General features: G+C 45.0%; 1 protein-coding gene across 3 annotated transcripts in view; it reads left to right on the forward strand.

Annotated features, from left to right (window-relative positions):
• Positions 1–11,263: 11,263 nt before the first annotated feature.
• PACSIN3 (protein kinase C and casein kinase substrate in neurons 3) overlaps positions 11,264–14,799 on the forward strand; it is a 12,551-nt gene continuing 9,015 nt past the window's right edge. For 2 of the 3 annotated variants that reach the window (XM_008639432.2, XM_017741744.1), the window contains exons 1-4: positions 11,265–11,379; positions 12,818–12,918; positions 13,356–13,512; positions 14,282–14,517. In XM_008639432.2, the coding sequence (XP_008637654.1) occupies positions 12,865–12,918; positions 13,356–13,512; positions 14,282–14,517 (447 nt within the window). In that variant the 5' untranslated portion in view covers positions 11,265–11,379; positions 12,818–12,864. Of the gene's footprint in view, positions 11,380–12,817; positions 12,919–13,355; positions 13,513–14,281; positions 14,518–14,799 lie in introns of all 3 variants that reach the window. The other variant, XM_017741745.1, reaches the window with a different exon arrangement.

Raw genomic sequence — 14,799 nt, forward strand, 5'->3', positions numbered from 1 at the left:
AGGGGGGGGGGCAGGCCCCGGCTGCGGCCGTGTCACCGGGCCCCGGGCAGGCTGCTGGGGTTACCGTGTCCTCTCCAGCCTAGGGCAAGAGAAAGCTGATAAACAGGGCGGGTATTAGTGGGCCTGAATATCCAGTGCTTGAGAAGACAGTCTGATTTGTCACTGGGCACGGGAGGAGGATTCCATGATCTCTGCAAAGTTATCGATAAGTGACGCTAGTGTGGCCCAAACACATTAACCTGTTCCACCACTTTCTGTGCCAACTATGCGTTCTTTGCTTGCTTCAGTTCTTCAGGCATGCAGAAGGCTCAGGGCTTGGTAGTGAGGGTAAGGTTAGCTGACCACCGCCAGACACTTGTTCCTGGCCCTAGGAAGTGGTCTGGTCTTTTTGTTCACTCTTTGACCCTCCTTATAGAACTGGTGCTCCCTACTTCCTGAAACTGGAAATGAACTTCTCTCCCCTTCACATGAACCCCCGGTCTAATTTGCACAAAGGAATTTCTGATATGATGGTAATTGATTGCAGTACAGAACCCAAGCAGAGCCTCCCACTCCACCCTGGAATTGAAGTGTCACTAAGAAGTCACTGAGTCTTACAGTGGGTGACTCAAGTCATTCTCGGGGCGGAATGAGAGCAGAATGCACAACTGCAGTGTGTGGGCTAAAATGACAAGGTCCAGATACTCCTTGCTCCAGGTGTGAGCTGGTCTCTGGGTGGAGTCAAAGTGGAGCTTCTCCCCATGGGTTGCATAATTGGGCACATTCTTTCATGCAAGGATTCACCTTTCCCTGAAGCCCACAATGTGCTTTGTGTGAGATGGAGTCTGCCTTGATAGTGTTTTGTGTAATTAATGGTATTTCTCTAGAAGTTCCCTAAAATATTTACTAGATTGTCCTTTGAGTTACAGCTTGGAACAGAATGAATGTGTGAGCTTGATCAGCTGCCTGCTGCCTTCCCTATTCTGTGCCAGGTCTATTGTATTGCTTTATTGGCTTTTTTATTTTTTTCTTCTGACCTGTGTGTTCGAGCTTCTCTGGCTTGCCTGCACTTGTTCAAGTGAAGACTGTCTTCTTCTCAGGCTGTAAAAAGAGGTAACTTTAGCGTGTCAGCTATGTATAGGGCTGAGAACAACTGCCCCCCTGGAACTCTATTATCAAATGCCAACAAGTAAATAGGATTGTGTGTGACTGGACTATGCCAAAATGCTGCAGGTCACTGGAAGATAGTGTGTGTAACTAAGTCATAAAAGCCTGAAAATTTTATGGACCCAAATTAATTTCACAAGATAATGACTGGTGCTTTTAGTCATTCTAGGTTTTTGTGGATTATACAAGATCTAGCCTGAATCTTTTTGGCTTTCCCCAGATGATCGTGAGTTTCCAACAAAAAGAGAATAAAAATATCAGAGAATTAGTATATATTTACACATGCACACATATGTATGTGTGTGTGTATATATATGTATAAGATCAGTAATACAATAATGTGACTTCTTAGGAGATACAAAGCTGTAAGAATGCCTTAGTCACCACAAAGGGGTGATGTGAGCTTTTGTCAGAACTCATGATATCAGCAAGCATGGCAAATACTGTATATTCTTTACTCTGGCCATCTTGAGAGCTGGAGATTATTCAGTTGTTGTTTGAACATTTAGTCTGTGTCATGGCTGACATCCAGAGATTGAGCTGGGGACCTCAAAAGCTAAAAGTATCTGCTTGTAGCCTGAGTGGAAAAAGCTATACTCTTGATCAGAGAGCATTAATAAACTGCCTCTATTTTTGCCATCAGCTGATCAGTGATCTGTGAATTTGGGCTGCTCTTGAGAGTTCATGGGGAAATGTCTGAACAATAGGAGAGCTGTTCAAGCCCTTTAAGGAGCTCTTATCTTTTTAAAACAGACTTTGTGATCAGGCAAGCTGTTTTATCACTAGTTACTTGGTGCGATGGGTGTAGAGGGTACTCTGTGAGAGGCAACTGTGTCAGATAGATTAAAAAAAAGCCTTAATAGTTCAGTCTAAGACTTTAGTGGATGGGTCAGAAAACAGTGACTGCTGTATCTGGAAGTTTTCATGAAGAATTTAGGATTTTGCTCTTTGAAGAATTACAAAAGAACTTTGCATCCTCGGAGCAGTTAAGAAGCTGTTCAAGTGGTAGCTTTTTGCCACTACCTTGCAGCATGGTGACCCCTGTTAATTTAACATCAAAATGCACTCTGACTGGGCACAAGTTTTTCCAGCAGCACAAAGGAAAATGTCAGTGCAAAGAACCTGGTGCATCCTCTGCTGTAATCATCTAGCTTTATTTCAGTGACTGCTACATTAGTTTCAAGTTCCTTCAAGCTGAAATGTGGGCTGAAGCTGGGCACTGCTATAAGGCAGTAAATGTGACTGGCATCCTAATCACATTTGAGCCTTCACTGGTTTCTCCTTGCCGTGAATGGGATGATGGGAATGAGCCTTTCAGACTTGCTATAGTTGGAATTTGTGTGTTAAATCTAGTGATTGTCACTGGGCACTGGAGTTTGTTGAAAAGACATGTGAGAGATCTCCATGGTACCCGGGGCCTGGATCCAGAGGCATTAGGTTTGTGGGGGATTTTATGCTCTCTTAATAGGTGACTGTGGTAGGACTCTGTTTATTGCAACTAAGTTTTTCCAAGCTAGAGGAGTTAGATTACTGCAGACAGCCCATAAGTAACAGTGCTAGCAGGTCTTCAGCCTTCTCAGTCCTGTCCCTGCTGTGAGCTTGCCCAAGCTGTGTCTCTTCTGTTTGCCAGAAGATACAGTACTTGCCTCCTGGGATCTCAGGGACATAGTCAGTTCTTTCAGTCACCTACAGGTGATTTTCTGGTGGTAGTAACTTCTGCCATCTCTCAGTACAGTTCCCCTGTTGCTGAGCCGAACCTCTCCCACTCCTGAGGGTGCTGAGCTGCACCAGCTGCAGTACTGCTGTGCAGAGCTCTGAAGTAGCCTTGATGCTTTTTCTGACAAGGGCAAGAAGCTTTCCTGGAGGATTGGGAGAAGATGTAGCATATTTCACTTCTTGAATGATTGTAGGTATTCACTTTTGCTTCTTGATGTTTTCAGTTAGCTCTTCCTTGTACCAGGACTGGTGAGCTGTGGAAGCCCATGTGAAAGCTCACTGTTGACTCCAGCAGGCTTCTACTCCAATGCAAGCAAACAACTAGGGTTTTGAGCTGCTTCAGGAAGCATTGCAGGGAAATAAAGCCCACTGGGTTGCTGTGTTGTGCTTGTGGTTTTTTTAAAAAGCCTTCCAGTGTTCTTTCTCCACATGTCAGGTTGAATCTGGAGGACCAGAAACTGAGATCATTCCTTTGGGCAGTGGACTGAGAAAGCAAATGACATTCCAGTGATGCTGAACAGTTAAAATCTGTCCTGTCACATGTACACTTTAGGCTGACTGCCCCACTTGCCTGTGTTCTTCTAAAGTATTTTGAATAACATTTGGGATATGAAGTGTTAATAGTCCTGTTTTTCAGCCTGAGATCCAAAAATTTATTTTATGAGGCACTACTGATACCAAGGAGCAGATTCCATGCGGATACTATGAAAGCAGATAAAAGTTGCTCCATGACATGCCAGGCAATGAACTTCAAGAAGAATGTGTGAAGTATTCATGGCCTTTCAGTAGAAGAATTTCAGCCTTTCGGTACTTAAAAGGAGCTTATAAAAAAGAGGGAGAGCAACTTTTTACATGGGCAGATGGCGACTGGACAAGGGGGAATGGTTTTAAACTAGAGGAGAGATTTAGATTAGATGTTATGAAGAAATTCTTTACTCAGAGGATTTCTAGAACAGGTTGCCCAGAGAAGTTGTGGATGCCCCCATCCCTGGCAGTGTTCAAAGCCAGGTTGGATGGGGCTTTGAGCAACTGGTCTAGTGGGTGGCATCCAAGCCCATGGAGATGGGCTTGGAACTAGATGATCTTCGTGGTCCCTTCCAAACCAAACCATTCTATGATTCAATGAAGTATGAATCTCCACAGTGCAGGCCAGTTCCTAATGGCTTTCCTACTTCAACCTTGTTACCTGTGTGTATCTCTGGGAAATCTGTCAGAAAGATGTATGAATACTTTTAGGAGTGGAGTATTGACAAAGTGGCTGATCTGCCAAACTCTTCTTGAACCGGGAGATGATACAAAGGGAATATAAGTCCTCTCCAGTCCACAGAGCAAATGATGCTTTTTCACATGTCTGGTCCTACAAAAGACTATGCAAAATGTCTCTATGTAAAAGCTACTGTACAGTCCTTCCAGTTCATATAGTATTGAAATCTGCCTTACAGTTGCAGTTGTTTTTATGCTGTTTAGATTTTCCTGCAGAGTAAACCTAGCTCTGGTAACAAAAGGTGAAAAAAGAGCCTTGCCGTCAAAGTGGAGGAACTGGTCACACCTGGAACAGAACTAATGGGTGTGATGCTTTAAGCTCATTCTTCTTTACCATAAGAGATGCCCTAGCAGTCAGTCTTATCTTACTCGGCTCTCAATTCAAGGAGTTGGTTGTACTCCCTCCTACAGACTGTTTGGGACTTGAAACTCTGCAGGGAACTGGATGAACTTCAGAAATGCCTTGAGGATGATCTTTCATGTTTTTGTCTACATTATATGAATATTTGGAAGGAAAGTATTCACATAATAAGCAGTTTTAGTAAATCAGCTTTTACCAGGTAAAACCAGAAATCTATTTGATGCAACCATAGATAAAGAAATGCAGTACTTTGAATTAATTTGCAATGATTGTCACGCACTTGGTCTGAAGGACAAATTTCTTGCCAACTCTTATTTCCCATTCCCCTTCCTCAAAAAGCAGTCAGTGGAAAAGACAACTATTGGTAAAGGAAACCCAGAAGTTGCAGAACTGTAGAAGGGTTCCAAGTGGGAGAAGGGAGCATAGAAGGCTGGAGACTTCTGACTGCTGTGCAGTCTAGTGAAGCAAGAAACCACCAGAAGCTCAGTGTTAGAATGGAGCTAACTGGCTTGTGGCTCCCACAAAAGGTTGTTTGATTGCATCGATTGCAGTTGGCTTCCTTAAGACTTCCTAATGCATTAATGTAAACTTGATCCCTGCTTTGGATGTTGCAAGGTGATTCAATCACAGGAGAATATTCCAAGGGCAGGAACTTACTGGAGTTTGCTCCCCATCCGCAACCATAGGAAACACCCCTGATCACCACTTCCCATTATTTCTGCCTTCTTTACTCAGGGTTAGATGAGTCCAGGGTGTTTTATTCTGTCCAACCAAACTTCTTACTCCAAGCCTAGTTGGAGAGGGTAGACTGGCCCAGCCTGCTACTACAATGAGTTACCTTTACTAAGTTCCAGGCAACTGTGTCACAGGATGGACTATTGATCTTACCAGTCAATAAGTGCACAAAAAACCATTACCAGATAAGATGCAGATTAAATCCTGGAAAATGTTTACATTCAGTGTGGATTGAGACTGCTGAGGGATATACTAGCTTTGACTAGAGCTTTAAACACCTGCTTATCAGTGATTTAGGAAGAAAGAACTTCCAGTTGTTTGGGGTTCCTTCTGATGAGAAGGGAAGCGCATGTGTTTGCTGGCAAGCTTGGTGTTTGCTTGCAGAGACTGATGAAGCAGGGTGGGAAGTAGCCTGGGAAATACCTAGCATAGAAGCAAACAAGTGAAGAGGCCAGGGAGTGGGACAGCAGAGATTACAGGTTCTCAATATCTGCCTGGGTTAAAACCTTGCCCTGAGAGCATGGTAAGACAGGGAGTGTGAGAGCTGGAAAGTGGGCATGCTGTGACTAATGAGTACAACAGGAGTGATGCTGTTCACAGGGCTAAGAAAGCAGGCTAGGGTAGTGCTGTTCCTGGTAGCTTGTATGTGTGGCTTCTTACTAAGCTGTCAGCTGCAGCTGCTAAACACATAGACGCAACATACGTGTTTAAATTATTCTAGCAACCATTTTGAATAAAAATGAACATAGCCTATTGCCCTGTTTGAGAATGGTACCCAGTGGTTCAGCTCTGGCTTCTTCCCTCCTTCAGCTCTGTATTTGAGATTATAATAATTTTTTTTAATACAAAGAACAACTGGGAAGAAACCACATACCTTGATAGCCCACTACATTCCTTCATTAACACTGTCTCATAGTGTCACATTAACCAGAATAGATCTGTGTTCCTGTAATATTAAAGATCCTCTACATCATTTTGGAAAAGAGAGCAGATTTTTTTTCCTTCTTTGGGTAAAACAATTTCTGCCTGGTAAAGCTGTGTCAGCCAGGAATCTTAACCCCTAGATCAGCAGCAATGTATTCTTATTAGTAGAAGCCTGTCCTGTAGCCTTGGCTGCTGATAGGGAATAGCTAATAAATGTAGAAAGGATTGAGTTCTGTATGAACACTTTGAAAACAGCTTGGGGTGGTACATGGGGAATGTCTGTCATCAGTACATTACCTTGGTCTGAATGTGAAGACTAAGCTGAAGAAGCTGTGGTCTGAAATAAGAGAATATAATGAAGCAGCACAAGCTCAGGGGGTCAGCCCTTCAAGTGGAACAGGATCTTTTCTGTGTTTTATACTTTGGTATAATCATAGAGAATTTTGCTAGTGGACAGCCACGTGTTCTCTAGAGAATCATGGGCTGGGAGATGGGCTTCTGTTACAGGCTTGCACATAGCTGAAGTGACCTCTGTGTGTAGTTACTGTTCTGCCTGATGTCTCTCTGACCTTTCCCTGGCTGGAGAAATGAGCTGAAATCTTGCTTGAAACTGTATTAGACAGCCCTGGCAGGCTTCAATCCTTAGGGAGAGGCTGGGAAACACTGGCTTAGTCCCTTTCCCAGTCAGGTGACTGCTGAGGGTGTGACACTGCAGTAAGAGAAATACCTCTAAGGGAAGTTTTGGAGGATCTTTGTGTTACATTGCATCCTTTCTAGCAGTAGATAAGATCTGTCCCCTCTTCAGAAAGGTGAGTACACCTGTAAATACCAGACCTCCTATATAATGGCAGTGGAGAGCACATTACTGGGCATCATCCCAGTTGCTGGTTCAGACCTACTGGATGTGTAGTTCCAGAGATGGTGAGTCTGGAAAGCACACCCTGTTCCATGCCCCATTTTGTTCTCTCTGTTGGGGACCTTCCTAGCTCTTCTGTACCAACAGCAGTCCAGTTTGTTACACTGCTGGAGTCATGTGGAATCTCCTGGCTTCAGCTCTCTAGTTTTGTTCTGACAAGTTAAAAGGAAAAAAAAAAAAAAGGGATTTCATGCTTGTCATTCTGTAAGGGAAGGGGGGCTGCCATCTTTTTTGGATTGTTCAGATTGAAGTGTTTATCTGCAACCTATACCAGAGTGCCAGTGTTTTTGGAGAGAAAAGAATACTTTGACCACTGTGTACAGAAAAATGACCTGGGAATCAAACAAATTGGCTGCAGAAAGTATCAAATTCCTGCCTTGTGGTGGTAGTTGTCTTGAGGTGGAAATTAGTAGCAACCTGTTATTGATTAAAACTTTTGCTTTAGCACCTATATAGAAATTGATCCACAATAAAAATGTGTCTCCACCAAAGCCTCAGTTACTAGATAAATGTAACTCAGTTTGTTCCTACATGTGTCTGCATCCAGCATTTGCTGTTGCACTTGGGAAAGGGGAGTTGGGCAGAAGGCCTTGTCTGGTGGGATATACAAGCTTTGTTTCTGTGGATGAATTCCTGCAAGGTTGCATACACCAGCCCTTTGAGCATTTGTAGAGTTCAGAGGCTTGATCTTGGTGAACTTTGGAAAACAGTTGCTCACAGGGAGTCTCAGGAGGCAGTCAAGCAATGCATAGAAGTGGTGGTGCCTTGGGCATTTGGAGGCTGGAAGTATTGGAATGTAATGTAGATGGAAGAGGATTTCTGTGGTTTACCTGCCTGAGGGAAAGCTTTCAGTGGAGAAGAGCTATTATTACTTTTGGGTCTAGAAGTTTTCTTTGTGGATTGGGACTCTGTTGCACAGATGCTGTGAAAGCATGAAACAAGGCACACCCTATAATGCATAATGGTTTTCACATGTTTTTGAAAGGGAAGGTTTTAGCCTGGCACCTTGGTCTGAGAGCAGGGATCTGTGGTCTGAGATGCATCCCTGACTGCATCATGTGTGAGAATAACAACATGGCTTAAAGGTAAAAGCAGCTCTATTGCAATGAACCCTCTGGCATTTTCCCGAGTGCAGCTCGGTACCAGTGAGACAGTCATGAGCCATTCCACCTTTCTGCAGCTAAAGAGCAAGAGCCATTTTTTGATAACTTAATAGGGAGTTGATAGTAGGTGTGGCCCAATAATTATGTTGGCTCCTACGTGAGAGCAGGTATGTGGGGGAAGAAGGGAGGTATCTTTTCTAACACTGGAAGCAGAAACAGTTGTAGCTGTCATTTGCATGGTTCAGCTTTCCTGATGTTGCTGGTTGTAGTGGTGTCTGTGATACCTTTATCCGTAATCCTCTGGAGGTGTGAAATGAATAGCAATGTAGTCACTCCTTCCCTCTTCTTCGGAGACCTTGTTTTCCAAGAGCTGCAGTGAGGTCTTAAGTAGCTCTTAAATGTGAGAGCTGATAAAGGTGGGAAGGTAGGAATAAACATTCCTTTGCCCTGCAAATATGATTTGCTAGATAGCCTCCTCCTAGCAGAGGTGGCAGTGGCATCAGGAGGAGTCTTGTATGTAATACTAGCCCACGTAAAACTCCAGTCAACCCAGTATAACTCCAGCTACATTGCTCGTACTATACAGGCTCTGCCAGGCCTCCTGAATCATTTGGTGGCTCTTGCTAAATCAGGCTGTCCACAAGGTATCCCTGTCATCTTTACTTTGCTGTAAAACAACTTCCAGGCTTTGGCACATATATTTACTTTTCCCGTCAAACTCAGGTTTTCCCTGGTCTCAAACCCTTAGTGGCTTACAACATGTGGTATTTCAGGAATAGATAGGCATGAAGGGGTGGACTGGCAATCTACTTGCTCTTCCAGGGCTCGCTCAGGGTGACAGCAGCAGCTGCTCTTTCCAGCCCCTCTGTGCAGTACTAAGTACCTTCCCTATGTCTGCATGCAGATCCAATTTGATCTGCTGACTGACATGGACTCATGAAGTATGTAAAGTCCAGAAAAAGCCCAGCAGAAAAGGGTCCTTCTTGTTCTTTGACCCTTTTGCTTCTACCAAGCTGGATTTTTCTGGATGTCTATAAAGTCCATACAACTGCAATGGAAATATGTACTCAATGGACTGCTACTCGGGTCATGGAGATTAGCCTGTAGAAATATTATACCACTTCATTGTATTTTCCCACCTAGCTATGGTGCTGATGACTACAGTAAAGCCTTAAGTTGTGGGATACTTTGCCACATGATGTTATGGATGCTGAAAACTCATATATGAGTTCAAATGCAGGTTGAAGAAATTAATGGAAGAGAAATCTGTTGAGTGCTCATTCATAGGTGCCACATCCAGCTCAGGGAAGTTCCTGTCAGCAAGTGATTAGAGGCTTGGAGAACATGCAGGGAGGCATCATGTATGCTTGCTCTGTTGTGAAAGTGAGGGAAGGTATCTGCTTTTGGCTGCTGTCTAGAAAGGCTATGAGGCCATGATAAACCTTAGTCTGATCCAGCACAGCTACTACTGTATTTCAGAGCCTGTTAGTGACCGTAAATCTGGTTGAGTTGGTAACTCCTGAGAAAGCAAGCAGATGTGACTCAAATTCTAACATGGAAACTGCAGAAATAATAGATTGAGGTTTTGGGACATTTGTTTTTCCTGACTCTCCCTTGAATGAACAAGCGTGTACTGCCACACAACAGCTTTCCACATTTACCCCCCAAATTCTAGTACCATGTAGTCAGCCCGAATTGGAAACCAGAGATGGAAGGCATGTTTGTGATTCATTGCTTCCTGATAAAGTGGGGATGGGGGAGTGGTGCGGAAAAAGTGATACAGCGTTCATGTGTCATGTATAATTGATCTATGTCTTCATCAGGAGAAAAAAAGAAAGAATGGGTTTTAAATATACCTTTACATAACTTCATGAAGTTTTTTTAAATCATAGCAATTTCAGGAATGTGTAGTCTGGTTTTATTGGGGACTACTGGGAAGCCTTATAAGGTTTTTGATGAGCTTTAACCTTTTATCCAGTGACCTGGACCACTCATAGTCACAACTCTTCCCCCTCAACCTCCTGGCCTCCCCTTCCTCACAAAAAGTCACTAGCTTGCAATAATCCAGTCTGCTTTTCTTTCCTTCCTTCTCTTTGCCTACCTTCTTTCATCTTAAAAATGGTCTTGTTGTCTGGCTAAAAACCCCACTTCCAGGTTTTGCAGGTTCTATTCTCAGCTGCCCTAACCTTCCAGCTGCAGCTGAGTGCTGGTGACTGAGAAGGGATTTTTTGCTTGTCTGTTGTTTTTGTTGTTGTTGTTGTTTTTGATAGACTTTTTTACATTGAGGTAAGTCCCCAGGGATGTAAGCGTGAGATAAGCAAAAATGCCTTATTCTGCCCTTGCTTCTAATAGCCTCTGCAGACCTTTTACTTCTCTTTGCTCTGTGGAAAGCTGATGACAGTTCCCTGTACCATATGGCAAAATAAAGTATTTCTGAGAATATGATGGGAACAGCTTACAGAAGCAAGGGACAAAAAAGCTCTCCTGCTAGAGACCCATGTCCTACCAGTGCAGTGCTAGGTGCTTGACTACTAAAAGGACTGTAGACTAGAATATGCTTTCTGGTGAGTTTTGGTGGCTTTTTTTTTTTTTTAATGTGGAGTTATCAAGTTCTTTGACTTGCGTATAAATCTTCTTCATCTTTAGTTAAAAGGGACTGGAGAAAGTGTATGTGTATCCTTCCCTCTTTCTCCCAAAGGCAGCTGTGTGCAAAAGTATATGCAGCAGTGCATGGAGGCTGTGGAGTTTGCTAAACTGGACACTGTCCAGTGAGGGGAGACCAGGCCCCACGTGGGGTGCCTGGGGTCTGTGCTTATTTTAGGCCTTTCTGGCCCAAGCTGTTCCCTGTGCTCAGCTGTTGTGATGCTACCTTTCCTGTACAGTGCTGTCAGCCACCCCAGTGTTTCTATTTTAACTCTCTGGGGCTTGATCTTGTGACACAAGGATTTGGCATCTCTCCTACGTGCTGGAACATGGCATCTCGGGAGGCACGGTGGCTGCAGCTGCTATATCAGAGGGTGCCCCTCCTAAGTAGCTGGTAGAAAAGGGACACCCCTAGGATTGCAGTGCATCAGAACAGGCATCATCCCTTCAAAGGAGTGTCTGACCGTACCCATCTCTGTCTCCTCCAGTCTTTTTTCAGAGTCTGAAGAGCTTGAGACACACTTGCCGGCTTCCCACTGCTCCCCCTTCGGCATCTCACTTTCAGCATTCAGGTATGTAGTTACTGGGGCCAGGAGTAGAGTTGCATGCCCTGGAGGCTGTAAGATGGCTTTGCAGTCAGATGACAAATGGTGGGGAGGGGAGGACAGGGACAGCTGGTGGCATGGTGGAGGAATTAGTTTTTCAAGGTTCAGGCACCTGTATGTCATATCCGATTTAACAACTTGCTTCAGTGACTGGAATTCAGTACTTCCAGCCTTCTGAAGAAGAAACAGCATTAATATACTTCTGACACACTCCATGAGATGACACTGGGCAAACATAGCCAAATGTCAAAAATTCCTGCAGTCTGGGTTGGGGCACTTCACTGTGAGGTTCCTGCCACCAAGAAGGATTTGCATGAGGTGGGAGATGTGTACTCTTGACCTGATCTTCATCTCTGCTGTGTGCTCTGTGGGCTGGCAAAATGAGCAGATACCTCTATGGGGTGTGAGGGAAGCTTTTTATAACCAGGAATGTGCAAGGGGAGAAGTGGCAGCAAGGGCTGTGCATGCTGCATTAACCTGGGCTTGTCTGGAAAGGATTGGGTTTGTCAGCAAGTGACTGGGCTTGGGTCCTGTTACTCCTTCTCTCATTCTTGCACAAGAACAACCCTGAACCTCTCTGCAAGGAATTCAGTGTTGTACCACATCAGGAACAAACTAGCAGTGCAAGCCAGCACAGGGGAATGGGCAAAAGTTCTGAGGCAGCAGAGAATGAGATGAACCTTTTACCTTTCAGCTTCGATTTTGAGCCTAATGCAGTGAGTGTAGTGAAACCAGCAGCTGTGCAAGGATGTTTCTAGGGAAGCAGTGTCCTGCGCTGCTGTTTGGCTGGGTATGCCCCAGCATGTTTCTGTACTTCTGCTCAAGCCCAGCTTGGCTGGTGGGCAGCTTATAGGGCTCCTCCCCATTCAAGACATGCCTGCCTGCTGACTGCTCAGCCTTGTTTTCCTGTCAGTTGTTGTAATCCCGTAATCCTGAGTCATACTGGGAAGCTGGAGTCATCTTCATTGACAGAAGATTTATTTAAAATCTTTCAAGGCAGATTTCAAATAGCTTTAGCTATCTCAGTTTCTATTACCCTCTTGAGGGCCTTTGTTAAGAAAGGGATCTCTGCAGAAGTATTTGGTGCTGCTGAAGAGTGTTGGATTCACGAGCATCTCTGATATCTGTACAGCCAAGGTTTGGCAACATTGTCTTCTATGACATCCTTTCCCAATGTGTTACAGGCCTGCCAAGGAGGCCTCCTGTCTGCAGGGAGGGAGGACGCCAGTTCAGTCCTGGGCATCTCTGCTGGACCTTGCCATTTGCAGCTGGAGGGGCACTGATGCCAGTACTTGACTGCAGGGCAGCAAGTTGGGCTCCTCCAGCTCCAAGAGTCATGGAGAACCATGCTGTCTGCAAAGGCTCAGCCACTGCTGTGTTTGAAGTCACTTTTCTCTATTCTCAGGTTAACTGAAATCTGCAAACATTCCCTGCTGCAAGAAAAAGAGGGTGATGTCATCAGAAGATGATGCTGGTGGGGAGGCTCCTGGGGGCAGTTTCTGGGAGGTAAGGAAGGATAATTGGAGTGTGAGGGAGGTAGGAGTGTCATCTTACCACCCACTGGTGGAATTACCAGTGGGTTGAGTTCTGGGTCTGTGGGTGACATGTTGCCCTTGAGGAGTGGAAGGGAGGAACTGTGGGAAGGTTCAGTACCATGCTGTGTGTTACTGCAGGGAGTAGGTGACTTCCACAGATGCTGTGGAATGAGAGTTCCTTGTTCAGCTGACATAGCTCTGAGCTGTGAGAGAAACAAGCAAAGCATCTCAGCTTCTTCTCTCCAGTGCTGTGTTTGCCTGAGAGTGCCAAAGGCGGGTCTGAGCCCAGATGCTGGCTTCAGAAGGGCCCATGTTCCCTCCCCATGCAATAATGGGCCTGCTGTTGTCTGTACTGAAGGAACATGAAAGTCAGTACAGTATAAACAATAATGTTGTGTGACGTTTCAGGCTGGAAACTACAAGCGGACAGTGAAACGTGTGGATGATGGGTACCGGCTCTGCAATGACTTAATCTCCTGCTTCCAGGAGCGAGCCAAGATAGAGAAGAACTATGCCCAGCAGCTAACAGAGTGGTCCCGTAAGTGGAGGACCAATGTGGAGAGAGGTAAAGTTGGCATATTAGACTGGGAACAGGAGGCAATCATTGCACTCTGCTCTGAGTGCTATCTCTTACTGAGGTGACATTGTTTCTTTCAGGGACAGGCTTCCCTTCCCCAGTAAGGGGGTGACTTTCTTGGGTGTCTTTTTTGTGTGTTTGCCTGTTTTTGTAGTCAGTCCTCTGATTCACTTAGAGAGGGGTTCTCTTGTCATGTGCTTGGTTATTAAAAAAAATAAGTCTGTGTGCTTAGTTTGGCAAGTCCTTGGGCAGTCCATGTCTTAAATCAAGCTGGAGATACCCCCTTTTTAAGGATGGCTTACCTGTCTTCTCCTCCAGTCTGAGAATAACTATTAATGCTGTGATTTAGTGGCAGTGTGGTCAAACTCACAAAGTAACAGGAAACAGTGGGACAGATGTCCCAAAGGACCTACTGGTCTGTGGAGCAGAAGCCTAGCTTCAGTCATGAACTAATGTTGCTGTCTGTCCTGAAGCTCAGGGCAGTTTTGGGAAGAGAATTTTCTACAGAAACCTTCTCCTAGTAGGCACCATCTGGAACAGTTGAGGTTGCCCAAAGAAATGCCCATCTCTTCCAGCTCTAACAGCCAGTCTAGATGCTGCCTGGTGGGACTGTGGAGACCAGTCAGTGCTGACTTGTTTGATTGGATAGAGTTAGGGAAGTGACTCCATGCTGGTAGAAGTATGCAGGAGAAAAAGAATCTGCAATCCTTTCTGTGGGCAGTAGGTATAAGAGCCCCTGTGGTGCTTATTCCTGCAGGTCCGCAGTATGGTACTCTGGAAAAGGCCTGGCATGCCTTCCTGACGGCTGCAGACAAACTGAGTGAAATTCATTTGGCTGTCCGGAACCACCTGGCTGGTGAAGACTCGGATAAGATCAAGGCCTGGCAGAAGGAGGCTTACCACAAGCAGATGATTGGAGGCTTCAAGGAAACAAAGGATGCAGAGGATGGGTTCCGCAAGGCCCAGAAACCCTGGGTGAAGAAGATGAAAGATGTAAGCAAAGTGTGAATGGGGAAAGAGATAAGGGCAGTAGAGCTGGCTGCCGGATTTCAAGAGCCACTGGGCAAACAAATGAGGTTAGCCAGAGTAGCAGAGAATCCCAGAGAGGGAGGGATGTCTCAAGGGTCTTGTTCTTACGGTTTTATAACCCCTGCCTGTATGGGAAGACTTTGGTAACAGGTTCTGTATTCCTGCACAGATGACATGTTAGCTAAGCAGGTTTTTTCAGAGCATGTGAGCTCTGAAAAAGAGATCATTTGAAGGTACCTCTTCCCA

This window comes from Corvus brachyrhynchos, unplaced genomic scaffold (genome assembly GCF_000691975.1).
Source record: "Corvus brachyrhynchos isolate BGI_N302 unplaced genomic scaffold, ASM69197v1 scaffold115, whole genome shotgun sequence".
Taxonomy (NCBI): Eukaryota; Metazoa; Chordata; class Aves; order Passeriformes; family Corvidae; genus Corvus; species Corvus brachyrhynchos.